General features: G+C 39.7%; 1 protein-coding gene across 7 annotated transcripts in view; it reads right to left on the bottom strand.

Annotated features, from left to right (window-relative positions):
- Positions 1-19,444, bottom strand: part of atp11c (ATPase phospholipid transporting 11C) — a 163,991-nt gene that overhangs the window by 101,488 nt on the left and 43,059 nt on the right. For all 7 annotated transcript variants that reach the window (XM_072595610.1, XM_072595607.1, XM_072595608.1 and 4 more), the window contains 2 exons: positions 9,873-10,001; positions 6,884-6,987 (listed from right to left, as the gene is read on the bottom strand). In XM_072595610.1, the coding sequence (XP_072451711.1) occupies positions 6,884-6,987; positions 9,873-10,001 (233 nt within the window). The remainder of the gene's footprint in view (positions 1-6,883; positions 6,988-9,872; positions 10,002-19,444) is intronic.

Below are 19,444 nucleotides of genomic sequence, written 5' to 3'. Positions count from 1 at the left end.
CAACACAAAAGATTTATCCTGAGCAGTAATCTAAAAATTAGAGTGCCAAGGGTTATTTAAAGTAAAATCAAACTTAATTTCTTAAAGAACAGAATAAATTAACTAACCACTATTTACAAGTCCTTCCTCCAACCTATCTTTTACCTTCCATTCTGTAATACCAGTCCAATAAAACTCCCAATTAAAGATTTACAGAAACATCCAAACTTTAAAACCAGCCAGCGGTTGAACAGTCTTTGTCATTGTCAGTAGATTGGCTCTCCAGGTCAGTATTGAGATTTCTTTGTGCAAATTCCTTCTCTAGACAGGTACCCCTGTTTTGTTTAGTAGTCTATCGCTATTGGTCTGGAGGCAATTCTCCTCCTAACTGTTCAATTTTCCCTGGGCTTATACCCCAAAGTATCAGATTGTGTGATTGGCTTTTAAGATTGTCAATTCAAACTCGATTTGGTATTTTTTGGGTTATAATTTAAACCGATTGCCTGGAAATGACAAAACCGATTCTAATTAGACCAGCTACCCTAGTAGCTGGAGCACATGTTATATTGTGTCTTATTGAGAACACTTGGTGCTGTCACTGCTAGCTTTTACTCTCAAAGCTTTTACCCACATCTTCATAACACTTGGACCAACTTAAAGTGCAAGAAAGAGTTCAGAAACAAAATCTTCTGTTTTGTCATGCAATTATAACTGATTAAATATAATTCTGATATTTATAAAGAGATCTCCACCTGATACAGCACATATTAAAATGGTTCAATTTACTTAAACAATGAGGTTATTAGCAAAGGAGTCACAGAATAATTGAGCTTTCGATCAGAATGGGAGATTTATTTATTAAAAACGTTTTGATAGGCTCAAGGAGTTGGGTGCGTCACAATAGCCAAGAAGGAAGAAAAAAAAGATATTAGTAGGTTAAGTATTTATTTTAGAAATCCACGTTTATTGTAGTAGTTTCCCAACAGCTCCAATCTCAACTGTAACCAATGTGGAATGCATTAGAATGCAATCACAATGCAAGAGGAAAAGAACACATGACAATAGACTTAAATTTAACTTGCACTACACAAACATAAGAGTTTTGCAAAGTGAAATAGAAAGTGAAATTAGGTGACCAGAGCAGCACCTGTTCTGCTATGCAAAACAAAACAGAGGTGATTGACCTTACTGCCCTTCGACCTACTCAGATGACTGACATGAGGCAAATTGGTGTGGGGTGTTAATTTGTAATTACAGTGGAAGTAGTGAGCCGTTGAAGACCAGATATCACTAGAAGCACTGCAGATGCGTGTCCAGTGATTTCATGAATTGTTTGTCATTGTGTCTATTGCTAAACCATTTTTCATCCACTGATATAGTTAGACCAGAAATGCTGCTGCAATTACCCTCTGACAAGATAGTGATTCCTGGGTGCTTTGATTGATACTTCAGGCCTTTTATGTCACACTTAATGTCCTGGATGTAAGTTTGCTCACTGAGCTGCAAGGTTAATTTTTAGACAATTTGTCATCATACTAGGTAATATTACCAGTGAGTGTCCAGTAAGTACTGCTGATATGGCTTGCTTTTTATTTGTGTTCAGGTTTCCTTGGGTTGGTGATGTCATTTCCTGTACTTTGACTTGGATCCCATTTAGCACCCCCAGAGGAAATGTGTTTGTTCCAGTTGGAGTGCCATGATTCTAGGAATTCTTGCACATCTCAGTTTGGCTTGTTCTAGGATGGATGTGTTGTCCCAGTCAAAAAGTGGTGTCCTTCCTCATCCCTATGCAAGGATCCTAGTGAGAGTGGGTCATTTTTTTTGTGGTTAGCTGGTGTTCATGTATCCGGAGTGGCTAGTCTTCTGCCTGTTTGTTCAATGTAGAGTTTGTTACAGTTCTTGAAAGACATTTTGTAAATTAGTTTTGCTTGTTGTCCATATAGGAGCTTTCCAGTTCATTAGCTGCTGCTTTTGTGTGTTGGTGGGTTTGTGGGCTACCATGATCCAAGAGATCTGAGTAGTGTGGCATCATTTCTGAGATGTCTTTGATGTAGGGGAGAGTGGCTAGGGTTTCTGGACATGTTCTTTCTGCTTGTTTGAGATTGTTGCTGAGAAATCTGTGGACTGTGTTCATTGGGTACTCGTTCTTTTTGAATACACCTGTATAGTTGATTTTCCTCTGCTCTTCGTGGTTCCTCTGTACAGTGTGTGGTGACTCATTGAAATAATGTTCTAATGCAGCTCTGTTTGTGGGTGTTGGGACGATTGCTTCTATAGTTCAGTATTTGGTCTGTATGTGTTGTTTTTCTGTAGATGCTGGTTTGAAGTTCCCCATTGCCTGTTTGCTCTACTGTGACATCTAGGACTGGCAGTTTGTTGTTTTCCTCTTTAGTGAGTTTTATGTCAGTAAGGGTATTATTGATGGTCTTCAAAAAGGGAATAAAAAAGATTAACATGCATTTAATACCATGATAAGCCTGGTCCCTGAGCTTAGGTGCAAATGTCTGCTCTTACATTTCCAGACAACAGGAATACCATGCTCTGAATGAATTAGCTCTAATGTATAGCATAAAGCTCCAAATAAGGCCAAGATGGACAGATTTCTAATCATTAAAGAAAACAAGCGTTAGGGGAATGTAGTAGGACAGTGAAATTGAAAATAGTGGGCTGAATAGCCTACCTCTAACTCCTACGTCTTATGGTCTTATAAAAAAAAATGAGTATATTACCTGACACACACTACGCAATTAGACAAATAAAATTGCCTTGGATTTAAATAAAAAGCCTCATTGTGGTTGGCTACTCCTTCCAAATCTGTAGTTGTTAAATGGGATTTAACAATTCAATTAGATTTAATCAGTGGTTAGTCAAAAATTCTTGAAGAGTTTAGAGTCAGAGTTATGCAGCACAGTAACAGATCCTTCAGTCCAACTCATCTATGTTGACCAAATATCTTAAATTAATCTAGTTCCATTTACCAGCATTTGGTCCATATTCATATACACATCCAGATACTTTTAAAAAAAGTGCTGTAATTGTACTAGCCTCCACCAATTCCTCAAACTCATTCCATTCATGCACCACCTTCTACTTGAAAAAGTTGTTCCTTAGGTCCCTTTTAAATCTTTGTATCTTTACATCTTTGCAAAAGAAAATCAACCACTGAGACTACAGGTGAACGACTAGTTATGAAGGATGTTGCTTTAGGAAGTTGAATATTGGAGGCTGGCTAGGCAAGCATTGCTGTAGAAAGACCTGAAGGCTTAAATGATAATTTTCACATGGATAAGGCTGGAGGTAGATATGGCCGATGTTATGGAGTTGCATGTAGGCAATCTTTGTGATGCAGAAGAGATTGGATTGTGATTCTCTGCTTCGTCAAATTGATGTAAAGATTGTGCGCAGTGACTGGGAGGAGCATGATTGATTTGTTGGAAGGGATACTAACTTTGCAGTAGATTGAAAACACTGGCATGCATACATACACAATTCTATTTTGCGATAAAGTTTATAGATTGAGAGATCAGCTAATCTCTAAGAAAGCAGTAAGTAGAACTTTATGCTACCTGCTGTATTGCTCTGAAAGAAAGTACGTCGCAGATGGTGACATTAGATTTCCTGTGAATTGATATCAAAATGTGAAGTTATATTTGGGAGATTTACTTTAATTGTAATCATCAGTTCCAAGTCTTCTGAAAATGAACAGTCTACGACTAAAATCTGAATCCTGAACTTCTGATTTGAAGTTTTGCTTGTCTTAGATATTTGATGTAATACAGACGTCTTCCAAATGGAAGATTACTTGAAATGAGGCATTTAGTATTTGGAAGGAATGAAAGGGCTAAATGGAAATTGAAAATTTTCACCTCAAAAGGCCACTTTTAGAATACTACATTCAATTCTGGTTTCCCTGCTATCGGAAAGATAATTAAACTTGAAATGATGCAGAAAAGATTGACAGAGATGTTGCTGAGGTTCGAGGGCTTGAATTATAGGGGGAGGCTGAATAGACTGGGTTATTTTCTCTGGAGCAGAGGCTGAGGGGTGACCTTATAGAGGTTAGATAGGGTGAATAGCCGATGTCTTTTTTCCAAGGTAGTCCAAAACTAGAGGGCATAGGTTTAAAAAGTGAGAGGGGAAGAGATTTAAAGGGACCCGAAGGGCAACCTTTTCTAAGAGAGAGAGTCCAGGATGGCACAATTTCTCAGTGCAGCGTTTGGGAAGGGAGAGGGTGAGCAACTAGTAGCCATGGTACACATTGGTGCTAAAATAAAACAAAAAAGTTCGAAGAAGGGACCAAAAAAAAGTCCTAAAAAAAAAAGACTGAGTTCAGAAACAAGCTAAATATTAAGTCCTCAAAAAAAAGTAGCAATCCCAAGATCACTATCTATGCCAATTGCCACTCAGTAGAACTAGCAGAATATATTGCAACCGTGATTATCCAAATGACATGGGCGGAGAGTATTTTGTTTGGATAACTGATCACGCTTCCTTTGCCATTTGCTACAAGGTAGCTATTCTCTTCAGCAGGTCACTCGCACATTCCTGCCAGGGCCTCTGTTTGAGGGCTGTCAACTGCAGTTTAAAGATCAGGCTCTCAGACAGGGCACCTGGCATGAATTGGTGGTCAGTGGCTTATGGACAAGCCATGTTGCAGAGCAGGAGGGATGAACTGTTCCTGAGATCCCAAACCCACCACAGCAATGGGCAGTCATTGCTTCGGCCAGTGTGGCCCCCTCATCCCGACTCCTCACCAGTGTCTTCTCAATCTCTCTGCCACGAGTCTGTGACGGGGCAGGGTCAGGAGTTTCAAGTGGCGGGAAGCCAGTCACTTTAGGTCAGGAGGGTTGCAGATGGTGCTAGATTGTAGAAGAGGGTGCAGTCTGAGTTGGGACTCTGTTTGAGCGATTTCCCAAAGGAGCGAATCCAGGACGCCACACCGCTTGGGTGACCTCCAGGCAGCCAGCGGTACTGGATTCAGTCTGGTCAGTGAGCAAACAATGTGCTTGAATGGGACCTTCAGATCTTGTTCTGATAACCAAGGTTGTTCTGTATAGCTAGTTAACTTTGGTGGCAAGTCACTGAAACAGTCACACAAGGCTACAGTTTTTTGAACACAGTTGACAGTTATTCCATAAAAAGAATAAAAAACAAACTGAATGAACATCAAAGATTTTAGCAAAGCAGTTTCAACCTGCTCCCTGACGCCATCAGATAACAAAGACTCAAATCCTGAGAAATTACCCATGTACAGCAGGGTTTAAGTTCTCCTTAACTGATCACATCCACTTCCACTGTGAACTTTGTACACATCAGTCTAACACCAGTGCCTCCAAATCCAAAAAGTTTAAAATCACACATCAGATTGTAGTCCACCAGGTTTAATTGGAAGCACTAGCTTTCGGAGCACTGTTCCTTCATCAGGTAGCTGTGGAGTATAAGATCGTAAGACACAGAATGCTATAAATTCTGTGCCTTATGATCTTATACTCTACAGCCACCTGATAAAGGAGCAGCACTGAAAGCAAGTGCTTCCAAATAAACCTGTTGTCTACAACCTGATGTTGTGCGATTTTTAACTGAACTGTGGAGTAAAAAAAGAGTGTTCACACAGAACTTAAATTACAGCTTTTAAAAATATGTATATTCCCTAACCAAGAATTGCTGGTATAGAATTTTTCACAAAAGAAAGTTTTCTCTGGTGGCAGATTTCATTCTTGAATCTGACATGTACAGTGGTAGTATCATAAATAGAAAAAAAAGTGAAAAAAGTTACACAAAAACAGGAGTATGAATTTTGCGCATCAACGTTGTGTCAAAATGTCTACCATCACCATAGTTTCCAGTAATTCCTTTGTGAAATTCAACAACCATTATGATTTCTGAAATGATAGCAATCACTCACTCTTCTGGGAACATCCAAACAGCAGAAAATTGGTTGAAAAGCTTGTTCATTTTGTTCAGATGGTCAATAAACTTTTCTGGATTCTTTCAGGAATGCCATTTGCCCTTTTGCTTCTATAATTACTTTTAATACTAAAATGTTTTCAATTTTTAAAATAATTAACAGGTGCAAAAAAGATCTGGAGATTTTGCATTAACACAATTTAAACTAACTGATGTGAAAATAGAGGGCAGTTGAAATAGAATAGACAAGTGTGATCATGGTTTTAATATTAGCATCTAACACAAAAAAGACAAGCACATCTGAATAGAAGTAATAACCTTCATAATGCTTTCAAAAGGAAAGCACTTTAAAATTCAGGAACACGCCAGAGGAGGAGATCAGTGATACCAAAATACTACAGATGTATTTCACAAACTGATACATCATTGTTACAAAGCATAATGCCCATACACTCAACATTCTCTGATGTACTGAAGTAACGTGATGGAATCTCCTAGACCTGAAGGAAAATTGGAACAGGCAGCCATTCAGACTCGAACTTGCACTACCATTCAGTTTACCAGAGATGATCTATATGGATTAATATGCCTTAGCTCTATGTATCTCTTTATACTCCTCCCAAATTTAAATCCATCCTTGTAAGCTTTCACTGAATGTTGAGGGCAGTGTTCTTTCAGATTTTTCTTTTGAGAAAAAACCTCCCAATTTCATTCTCAAAATAGCTTAAATCTAATTTGACAAATCTTCCTTTGTTCTTCATTTACCCCAAACTTTTCAAGTCAAATCTTATCCAATCATTTTAACATTATGAACAGCATAATACTCAAAACAGAGGGGATGCAAGCAAAATGTATTCTAGCTATCCTCGTAATTCAATACAGCAAGCCAAGTACTATTTTAGTTATTAAGTTGATATGGTCAACATAAAGGTCAGCTTATCTTTTCAGAGATGAACTGAACACTGTACTTTCAGCAGGGGTCAAACAAAAAACTTACTTGTAAAGGTCAGGCTGAGGTTGTTCACATTCAATGGTGGCACTCAAAGAATCAACTTCCATCTCTGTACGGAACGCACTAGTGTCTGGCACAGTAAAGTATGTCTTGTTGAGAATAAAAAACACATTCATTATTTACAGTTAACTTAAGCTCAAGATTCTGACTACAGGTTGTAGAACACAGGACAAACAGCACAGGAATGAGCCCTTTGGCCCACAAAAGGGGTTGTGTTCAATTCTGGTGAATTCATTCAGTGTGGTTTGACCAAAGTCTTAAAGCTGCATTGTGACATCCTGACCCTTGTACTCAATTCCTGACCAGTAAATGCAAGCATGCCATACACCCTCTTTACCACCATATCTACTCTTGTGGCCACTTTCAGGGAGCTTTGGACTTGAATCCAAAAGATCCCTACCTACATTAATGCTGTTCAAGGCTCTGCTATTAAGTGTATACTTTTCCTGAACATTTGATCTCCCAAAGTACAGCACATTTACCCAGATTACACTCCATTTGTCATTTCTCCACCCATATCTGCAACTGATCTGTACTTTGCTGTATCCTTTGACAACCTTCTACACGATCCACAACTCCACAGATCTTGATATCATCTGCAAACTTACTAACCTACGCAGCTACATTTTCATTCAAAATCATTTATGTATATCACAACCAGCAGAGGACCAGTGCAGCTCCCTTTGAAACACTAGTCTCAAACCTCCTGCTGAAAAACATCTTTCCACCACTAATCTCTGCCTTCGGTGGGCAAATCAATTCTTAATCCACGCAGATCACCATGGATCCCATGCATCTTAATCTTCTGGATAAGCTACCCACAAGGGATTGTGTCAAAAGCCTTACTAAGTTCACGTCAACAACATCCACTGCTCTATCCTCAAACTCTTTAATCCCCTCCTCAAAAAATTCAAAGTAGTAAGACATGACCTGTCTCGCAAATCCATGCTAACGGTCCCTAATTAAGACATGCTTTTCTAAAATCAGTGTAAATCTTATCCTTAAGAATCCTCTCTGATAGCTTTCCTACCATTGATAATGAGACTCACTGGTCTAGAGTTTCCTGGATTATGCCTATTTCCGTTATTCTACAGAGAAATGACTTCAGCTGCTCGCCAGTCCTCTGGGAGCTCTCCAGTGGATAATGAGGATACCAAGGTGTTTGTCAAGATCCCAGAACTCTCCTCTTGCTTCTCTCACTAGATACCAACAGGCCCCGGGGAACTTATCCACGTTAATGCTCTTCAACATTACTTCTAACAATCTCAAAATTCCCTAGCATATTAGAATACTCCACACTATCTCACTCAGCCACATTCCTTACCTGGGTGAATATTGACAGTAGTGATTTAGGATTTCACCCACATCCTCTGCCTCTGAGCCTACGTTTTCTCCTTTATCCTTAAAATGGTCCTATCTTCTCCCTAGTTACCTGCTTGTTTTAATGTATAGAATGCTTTGGGATTCTCTAATTACTTGTCGAGGTCGTTTCATGGCTCCTTTTCACACTCCATATCCTTGCTTATTATAACAAATTCAACTTTCATGGGAGGAAATGTCAAACAGATACAAAGGCAAATTACTAACAATTAGAAGCTAGGTATGTGACAAAACAAAAGCAGATAATCAGATGGTAAATATAAATATAAATTAAAGATTTAAGTTAAACCTGAAAGATAAGAAATAAAGGTAATTCCAGGAAAGACATACAAGTCGGAGATATGTCTTACTTGTGGGGGGGGGGGGGGGGGGGGGGGTGGAAGTGGAGAAAAGAAAGGAGCCAAAGTTACCATTGGATTATGGAAATGCAGTTTGGGCTTGGAGTCATCTTGCCATACAATGCAACAACATCAAGACTAGCTGATTATTAAAATCACATTAAAGATCAAAAGGCAACAATTTCAATTTGCTTTCAGAGTACCTTCAACACAGTAATACGTCCCAGCTGCTAGAATAGATTGCTGATATAGATCAGAATTTGTTGGATGGCGTAGTATTTGGTAGCAGTGTGATTGGGAGTGTTAAAAACTGATGAAAAGATTTTGTTAAGAATGAGGTAAAGATACATAGTAATGTAGCTCCTTTAAATTCTATTCATGCTTGGACAATAGTACATGTTGTTCAATGGTATTTCACAGAGGGAGGGCAGATTGGAATGTTTTTATCATTACTTTAATCAGAATGCTCATTACAGTTGCAGCAGAGCTTGACAAAGCAGTAAAAGGTCTGCAGCTCATTTATATGTCAACATTTTATTGATGGTGAACAGGTGCAACCTTTACCAAACTTTACATTATTGATGGGAAAGTGCAATCACAGAATTTGTGTTTCTTATATCAATGACTGACACACTGTAAATGGCTCATAATAATCATGTCGTTGCACACAATACAAAGTGCCGGCCTTAATCAAGGATTTAGGAGATAATATATTTTTAAAATCTGCCAGATTTTTGTTTCTTTTCCTGCCCCACTACCCCATCCTTTTGCCTCATGCCTTCACTAAATATCTTTAATTTCTGTTCTTTTATCTCAAACCAATTTATTTCCCTGCCTGTGCTATATCTCCAACTTCACCTGATTCAGATGAAAGATCACTTTAGAAATGCTGATTCTTTCATAACTGCAATCTGACTTTATTTTCTTTGCTTAGCATTTTACTTACTTTACAAGCAGCAAATAAAGCTCAGAATTTGAATCATAAGCTACTGATACACTTTAAACATGCATATTTCAAACATCTGTGATTTATTTTCCTTTGAGATATTGTTTGCAGAGAAGATGAAAATATATTCCTGTATCATCTAGACAAATATAAAGAAATAAATTTGTGTAATAGTAAGTCAAAGAGTGAAATTATTTTGTTGGGGATATTTTGCACTGCACTCAAGTTATAGCAACGCTGAAAGCGACATAACATCTGTTACACATTACACAGAAGATTTGGATGGCTTGAGACTTTGTTTTGTTTTTACCTTCTGACTTGATTCCCCATCCAAACTAGCAGTAGTGACATAGCAGGTGCCATCTTCCCTACTTGAGGATAGCAGGATGAGATCACATGGAAACGTTTCATCTTCTTTCACACACACAATATCCCCAACCTAAAAAAAGGAAACAAAACTCCCTCAGTTTCTCCTTGCTGTACTGAGCCAATTTTCTAGGTGGTTACTTTAAGACCATGGCACATTACTACACGCACAATAAGAGGGAGCAGATTGCAAGCAGCCTATATGGTGCTAGAGTTATTTTATACTATTGCATGGTCACAAATTTCCAGTTTGCGTGACACTGCGAAAGGTGCATTTTGCCAAAGGCCATAAGCATAGATTTGATTATTTACTGATTTAATAGGAAAGGAAAAAGGAATCATTCAAATCAAGGCCCCCTTGTCAAGTTACCGAGAGTGTGTTAAGACTTGACAAAAAAAAGTTTTGAATGCTAGCCAATCCAATATTAAAAAGTTTATAGCCCTGGAGATTCCTATTTCCCTTCGTGGGCTTGACCTTCAGAATTTGACCATCAAGTAAAATCAGATGCACAGAATTGTCATCATAAGGCAATTTTAGCCTAAGGTTTTACATTGAAACTACTGGAACAAGTATGATACACAAAGTCACTCATACTTAAAATATACTCTACTCTGGTTCAGCCACCTTGACCTAAAAGAAAAATGGGATTTCAAACCAGTATTTTGTTTTGAAACCCTGCTTCTGACTTCTTCAAAAAGCACCATATGCAATTAGTTGGAGCTGGAGCCCCTGAACATCAGTTTTGTATCTTGCAGACTCAAAAATCTTCGTTGAGCAATAAATGCTGGTCTAGCTTATAATATTCATATGTCACAAAAAAAAGAGACACACATCAGGTAAGCAAAACAGGTCAAATCAATGATTCAATACCTCTCAAATGGAGAAGATACAGCAGGATAAACTATTGAGCTATAATAAGGGAATCAAAAAACTGTAAAATGTCCACGAAATGAACCTTAGCTTTGAACAAAATGTGAGCAAGGAATCCCTATATTCCATATGCTGACATCAGGGTAACTAATATTTTAGTTATTGGTGGTGGAATGTGGCTGATTACCTATTCTTTAAAATGCCCTTAAAAGGGGCAGTCAAGCTAACTGCTTGAATAGCTGCAAAGCTGTTAGTGCTGTGAGGGATGGAGTTGCAAGGTTTTGTCCCAATGGGAGGGAGGGAGGGACAGACAGACAAACAAACAAAATTAGTTCCAAGTCAAGATGGTATCTGGCTTAGAGGAGAATTAAGGTGGTGATTGTTCTTTGTATCTGCTGCCCTTGCCTTTTAGATATTAGAGATCATGGGTTTGCAAGCTGCAGGCTAAGGTGCCTCAATTATTTTAGCGCACTTTTAGAAAACAACTTTACTGCACAGTGGTAATAAAGATGACTTGTCAGTGGATAGTGATCAAAATCTGTGGGTGTTACTGGAGCTACACCCGTGCAGGCAAGTATTGAATCACATTCCTGCCTTGCAGATGGACAGGTTCTGAGCAGTCAGGTGGTGAGTTACTCTCAGCACAATTCCCAAGCCTCTGACCTGCTCTTGCAGCCACAGTATTTATAAGACTAGCTAGTTCAGGTTCCAGTTAATGTTAACTCCAAAAGGTGCTAATAATGGCAGTGAATGTCAAAAGACGATACTTGGATCCTCTTGCAGGTAAGAGCCATTGTCTGGTTCTTCTAGGTGCACAAATATCACTCATCATTTATGAGATCATATTGAGATTTTGTACAGCATTTGCTGGCGGATGGCATCAGATATTGAAATTGCTAAATATGATACAATCAGCAACGAACATCCACACCTCTTCCCTTATGATAAAGTTTGGTTTTTGATCAAGTAGTGAATATGCTGAACCCCTGCAGTGATGCCTGACCTCCAGTATTCATACCCACCTTCCTTTGTGCTTAGGGGGAACTCAACCTGTGGAGAGAGGATAGTCCCAAATTTTCATTGATCAGATACTGTTAAATACTGCTTTGATGTCACTTAGAGTTGCACCACACAGAAACAGACCCTTCAGTCCAACTCGTCCATGTCGACCAGTTATCCCAAATTAATCTAGTCCAGTTTGCCAGCTTTTGGTGCTCATCCCTCTAAACCTTTCCTATTCATGTACCAGTCTAGATGCCTTTTAAATATTGTAGTTGTACCAACCTCCATCACTATCTGACAGTTTGTTCTACACATACATCACCCTTATGTGAAATAGCTGCTTCTCAAGTCCCATTTAAATTTTACCCTGCTCACCCTAAGCCTCTTTATGCCCTCCAGTTTTGCACTCCACAAACAGAAAAAAGGCCTTGGCTATTTACCCTATCCATGCTCATGACTTTATAAACCCCTCCAAAGACACCATTAGCCCCCGAAGCTCTAAGAAAAAACAGCCCCACCCTATTCAGCATTTTCCTATAGCTCAAACCCTTCTGAGAATGTATATAGGCTATGTGCAGGCAGGGAAAGAGGTACATTTGAGTTTTGTGAAACAAGAGATTCCGCTGAGCATGACTCAGATCAAATAAGAACTCTTAACAATTAGGTGCTGGCAGCAAGGGTATTGGGTTAACAAGGCTGAAAAGCATTCATTATGTAGAGCTATTTAACAAGATGAGTGAGCATTCAGAATGAGAGATCAGTTTAACAAGGTGAAAAGTATTCATTATGCAAAGCCAGTTATTCATTGTGCAACAGCAGATGGGTTAATCTTTACTATTGACATTAACTGATTGTAACAGTCACCCAGTGTGTATGTTGCCTTATTTGACTATTCCTCCCTCTTCAATGACTACATAAAATCATTGAGAAACTGCTTTGACTGGGGGTGGGGGAGGAGACAATTATATCTTATCTGAACCCTTACTTGAAAAACGACATCCTTCCTATAGCAGGGAGACCAGAATTGAACGCAGTATTCCAAAAGTGCCCTGACCAATATCCCATATAGCTGTAACACAACCTCCCAATTCCTATACTGAATGCACTGATCAATAAAGGCAAACATACCAAATGCCTTCTTTACTATGATGTCTACATGCAACTCCACCTTCAAAAGAACCACAATCATGCAACCAAAGGTCTCCTTGTTCAGCAAGACATCAGAGGAGGAGAAAGTGAGGACTGCAGATGCTGGGGATCAGAGCTGAAAATGTGTTGCTGGAAAAGCACAGGTCAGGGAGCATCCAAGGAGCAGGAGAATCGACATTTCAGGCTTCATTCCTGAAGAAGGGCTTATGCCCGAAATGTTGATGCTCCTGTTCCTTTGATGCTGCCTGACCTGCTGCGCTTTTCCAGCAACACATTTTCAGCGAAGACATCAGAGGACCCTACTATTAAAGTGAATAAGTCCTGCCCTACGTTACCTCACCAAATCGCAACTTGTGTTCACATTTGGACAGACTAAGAGTAGCAGATCCCGAATTGCCCAACAATTTCATGCTCTCTGGTGTTCAACTGTTACTTGATAGAAGGTGTTGATACTACTGATCAAGTGATAGCACTAAGTTAAAAATCGCAATGCTAGGGTATAATCCAACAGGTTTATTTGGAAGTGCTAGCTTTCGGAGCGCTGCTCCTTCATCATGGTTGGACAACCACTTGATGAAGGAGCAGCGCTCTAAAAGCTAGCACTTCCAAACAAACCTGTTGGACTGTACCCTGATGTTGCATGATTTTTAACCTTTGTACACCCCAGTCCAACACCAGCGTCTCCAAATCTTGATCAGTAGTAGAGTCACACAGCAAAGAGGGTATCCGCAATATGTAGGCCAAATCTCATCTCTAAATGGAGGTTTTTAAATTCGCACACAGGATCTAGGCATCACTGCTTGGCACAACATTTATTGCCGGACTCTACTTTCCCCTTGAGGTGTTGGAACTGTTTTCTTCAATCTGTGATGTTCATGTGCTATAGACAGACAATGCACTGGGCAGTGGTCACTCCCACCATTACTGGCATGGAAAAATGCTGATGGAGATGGTAAGTTTTCAGGTTGGATTCCTCTGCTTTATGTGAGCAGGACATACCTGAGCAAATTTCCACATTGCTGAATAGATTGCAGTATTTAAACTGGACAGGAACAGCTTGATGTGGACTGAAGCTTGCTTTGGAACATAATTATTTACTACTTTTGCTGGAATGTTTTGTGGGCCATAACTTTTGCAGTGTACAGTACCCTCAGTAGTTTTTTTAAGAAAATGAATCAAACTGGCTAAAGGCTGGCAACTAAGATGCTGGGGATCGCAGGTGGATACTTTAAAATGCTTCACCTTCATTTGCACTGATCTGATAGGTACCTTGTTATTAAAGTAAGGATACGCCTGTAACTCCTCCGCCAATTACTTGCTTGATTGTTCAATCACAACTGGATGCGGAAGGACTGCAGAGCTTAAATCTGATCTGTTTATTGTGGGATTGCTTTGTTTCCCCCAATGCTTTGCTTCCAAGCTTGGTGGGCAGCACGGTGGCTCAGTGGTTAGCACTGCTGCCTCAGCGCCAGAGATTCGGGCTCAATTCCTGCCTCAGGCAACTGTGTGGAGTTTGCACATTCTCAGTGTCTGCATAGGTTTCCTCCAGGTGCTCCTGTTTCCTCCCACAGTCCAAAAATGTGCAGGTTAGGTGAATTGACCATGCTAACTTGCCCATGGTGTTAGGTGAAGGGGTAAATGTAGGGGAATGGGTCTGGGTGGGTTGCGCTTCGGCGGGTCGGTGGGGACTTGTTGGGCCGAAGGGCCTGTTTCCACACTAAGTAATCTAATCATAGGCTAGCATGTACACTATCATCAGGTCGCAAACTCATTAAAGTATGTTCCCAGCATGCTGTTCTGTACTGTTCACTGAATCAGAGATGATCCCTTTCTTGGTAGCAAATGGTACAGTGGGGGAAATATATGAAAAGGCACAAGCTTACAAATTGTGGCCAAGTAAAATTCTATTGGTTGTTGACTAGTTTGGAGTTGCTACATCTGTTCTAAATCTACATTGCATCTCTCTCTATGGTAGCAGCACAAAGATGAGACTCTACAGAACTGTGCAGAGGTCACTTGAATTATCATATCACAGACAGATTAATCTATTTAAGGCATACTGGTAAACAAGCTGAAATGTGTATTTTCCTCTTACCATTTACCACTGACCCAGCTTAGCAGCTTTGTTATTTAGGACTCCTTCTTTAGAAGGCAACTAGCTTGATCTAGGAGGTGATGAAATCCCCTCCCCAGAGAACTTTCTGTGCTTTTGCCACACTGTTGTACATAGAGAACTGATCTATCAGTTTGTGGGGTGATAATCCATGATGGGTATCCTAGTTCATAATTTAATCTAATACTATATGTCTTCATGGAGTCTGGAGTCAAAGATAATCACTCCCAAAATAATTAGATTACATTATAATGTGGAAACAGGCCCTTCGGCCCAACAAGTCCACACCACCTCGCGGAAGCGCAACCCACCCCTACATTTACCCCTTACCTAACACTACAGGCAATTTAGTATGGCCAATTCACCTGACCTGCACATCTTTGGACTGTGGGAGGAAACCGGAGCACCTGGAGGAAACCCAGGCAGACACGGGGAGAACATGCAAACTTCACAGTCACCTGAGGCGGGAATTGAACCCGGGTCTCTGGCGCTGTGAGGCAGCAGTGCTAACCACTGTGCCACCGTGCCGCCCAAATTCTGTCCCAACTGTAGACACCACTGTGCACTATCTCCAGTTGCTATGTCCTGACATAACACCCAGGGCAGTGTCTGGAAAATTGTAGGGTAAGGTTCAAAAGTTTTACAAAAATTGATGCATTGTTCATCTAAATTATTCCATCTGCAAATTTAAATATCATTACATTACAGATTAAAACTCACTGAACACATGCTTTGCATGCAACATCCTTCAAATTCAAAGACAAACACACTGAACAGTATAAAAACGTTGGACCAGGTGATCAAGAAATGATTAAAAATAAAGAGAGGGCGGAGAGGAACTCTAGCATAAGGAAAGACTCAGTGGCAGCTCCAGAGAATGGAGTGTGAACAGAATGATTTGGCACCAAATGTCAGAGCAGGGAGAGCGCTGCATGTACAGGAGCCCAGAGCTAGAGGACTGAGACAATAACAGAGACCAGTTGTGAAGTAAGGAGAAGGGAATGTATAAACTAAGATGAGGATTTTTAAAGTGTTAATGACTGACTCATATCCTTTCGTCCCCCTTCAAAGTCAGTGACTAATGAACTATAACATGTACAGTGAAATATTTAGTGTATTGTAGAGTTTCGGAAGTCAGCAAGAAAGGCAACAGGAAATATAAAGTGGATTGTACAACCACGCAAAGATGTGACTAAAGGGGACAGAGGTAGCCATTGCTGCTGAGCTGGAAGCAGATGCTCGGTGAGTTGAAACTCAGTACAGATTCCAGTAAGGCACTCAGATTGCCAACATTCTTCAACCTAATTAGCAGCTGGAGCAGGGAATGAAGTTTGATGCAAGAATATAGGTTAAAGATTTTGGCAAAAGTCAAACAAAACAAATTTCAGTATTTCTGATGTGAAAGAGATTTGATTTAATCACAAATTGATGGCAAATGGTGTCTCGTCACAACAGGGAACTTGATGTTAAGGACTGGACAGCTGAAATTTTTTTCTTCAAAAAATTCAAATGAAACAACTGTGAACGCACTTTGTCCAGCAGTTGGCTCCCTTTGCTCCTGTAATATTTTAAAAAGGTTGGTATATCTAGGTCTGTCCTGGTGACATGCAGGATGAAAAGCTCCAACATGAATACTGCTGAAAAGACAGACAAGTCCTTGTATTATCAAATGACTGTTGTACAGATAATACTAATATTCTGACATTGAATCAAAATGGGGTTTGGGTTGAAAGAAAATTTGGTATGAGACATGAAGTGCTGATGAGACATTTCCAAAATTGATATTTGTATACATGACTGCACAGACTGCACATACATTCACATCTGCAAGACTAAATTAGGAATTAAAGGTATTTATGCATAGACTTCCTGTGCAGATATAAAACAGTAAGCCAGCAACAGACATTTGATGAAAGTGAGGAAAGGTTGGCCCTTGGCTGACAATTAAATGGAAATAACAGTGACGTCAGTTTGGAAAATACACCCAACATTCACCATAGTTTGTTGAGATCAACCTTAAAGGTCGATCTATTGTTTCTTTGGAAAATATCAACAACAACCACTGAGTGACAAGTCGAATGGAAACTATAATTAGAGCTGGAAAATTTCACTGGAGCTGGAAAGGTAACCTTGCGTATTTTGCAATGTACAAAGTTCTGACATTTTAGGTTGGTCAATGGAAGAGAATTGGAATAACATTGGAGTACAAAAAAGCAATTATGAACAGCAATATCAAGAACAGGAGCTGAAAAGCAAAATGACAATCAAAAACAGTTATACCTCAAATCATGAAGCTGTTTCAAATAAGTTGTGACAGGAATGATAAAAATATTAAGACAATAGACAAAAGCAAAGGAATGTCACACAAACATAATATGACTAAAGAAAAGCTAAAGGAGACTGAATGAATACTTGAAGTAATAAGAAATTCAGGGTTATTGAAAAAAAAACAAGAGAATGGACTAACTAGCTGAGTCTTCAAAAGTATAGTGCAATACTCAACAAATCTCTAATCTATTAGAATTGATTAAATACAAAGTATATGGTGTTAGAAATAACTCAGTTAGTTATTCAGCAATTTAAAGTCTCAAAAATACTTTAAAATTTATTGTATAATTCCAAGAAAACAAAGATCTTTAATGTCAATGGATAAAAATTCACCAATTTATGTTTTCTTCAAGTCAATCTCAAAACAAACAAACAAATTACCAGCCCGATCAGTCACCATTTTTACTAATCCCTCTCCACAATAAGGCGTTATTTACCCCCACTAATGCCTTTGTTGAATCTTAAATGTTGAGAATTCACAGAACAGTACAGCGCAAAAAAACAGGCCATTTGGTCCACCATGTCTGTGCCAACCATGTGTCTGTCTAAATGCCTCTTAGAAGATGCCATTGTATCTGCTTCTGTGTGTGGCTATGACATTCTCCTTAAATCAGCAAAACAACTCCCTCCATCCATGTTACATGCCTCACTATCACACCTGAAACATCTAAACCCTGGAATGTTGAGCTGCTTGTCCTGCCCTTTTTTCAACCAAGTTGGCTATTCTGGCAGGAATGGCAATACTTAACCATAAAGGTTAACTAAAATTCAAGAGTTTCAACAGTGCACTGTAAGCAAAACTTGCATTTACATAGTATCTGTCATAGATTAGATTACTTACAGTGTGGAAACAGGCCCTTCGGTCCAACAAGTCCACACCGCCCCGCCGAAGCGTAACCCACCCATACCCCTACATCTACATCTACCCCTTACCTAACACTACGGGCAATTTAGCATGGCCAATTCACCTGACCTGCACATCTTTGGAGTGTGGGAGGAAACCGGAGCACCCGGAGGAAACCCACGCAGACACGGGGATTAGATTAGATAACTTTCAGTATGGAAACAGGCCCTTCGGTCCAACAAGTCCACACCAACTCTCTGAAGAGCAACCCACCCAGGCCCATTCCCCTACATTTACCCCCTCACCTAACACTATGGGCAATTTAGCATGGCCAAATCACCTAACATGCACATTTTTGGACTGTGGGAAGAAACCCATGCAGACACTGGGAGAATGTGCAAACTCCACACAGACAACTGCCCGAGGTGGGAAATGAATCCAGGTCTCTGGTGCTGTGAGGCAGCAGTGCTAACCACTGTGCCACTGACTCTTCAGGCTATTAAAAAAAAATGCTTTATAGTCAGTCAATTAAGTACTTTTATAATACTTAATGTAGGAAACTTCACTGCCAATGTGAACACAGAAAAGGTCATGAACATAATGGAATTATGCTCACAATCTCCAGGTCACTGGTTTGAGAGAGAAACATCTTCAAGGAGAAGGTCCCGGCTTAGGTTTAAAATTAGTGCGATAGGATCTTTCAACCTCTCAAGGGCAGCATTCAGGATCTCAGCTTAATAGGACTTCCAATACTGCAGCACTCTGTCACCACTTCGGGAGACAGTGAGTCTTCAAATCCTGCAGCAGGTCATGAAGCCCCAACTTGAGTTTGTTTCAGGAGGAGAGTTATCAACTGAGTCACATCTGACATTTCTGATAGTATATAATGATTGAAGAGTAATGATTCCATCCTGACATACCACTTGGTTGTCAAATGGAGTTGTTACTGGTGAAGGATAATGGAGTATCTTCACTCAAGGTGGATGAAGTAGTAAGGGAATCATTCTCCTCAAATCCAGTTACATCTTAACCATCTTCTCCACAAGGCTGCATTTAAAAATTATTCCTCATGCACAATTATTTGAGTAGATTAGAAATATAGGATTTGGTGAAAGGGAACACCATATTTACAACATTCACTCCCAATGACAATGAGTTTCTGATCTTCTGATCCAATTTTAGCACTGCAGTGTAACTGTTTAATCATTA

The sequence above is a fragment of the Chiloscyllium punctatum genome, chromosome 25 (assembly GCF_047496795.1).
Source record: "Chiloscyllium punctatum isolate Juve2018m chromosome 25, sChiPun1.3, whole genome shotgun sequence".
Lineage (NCBI taxonomy): Eukaryota > Metazoa > Chordata > Chondrichthyes > Orectolobiformes > Hemiscylliidae > Chiloscyllium > Chiloscyllium punctatum.
Note: the sequence above shows the minus strand (reverse complement) of the source record. Positions and strands in the feature narration are given on the sequence as shown.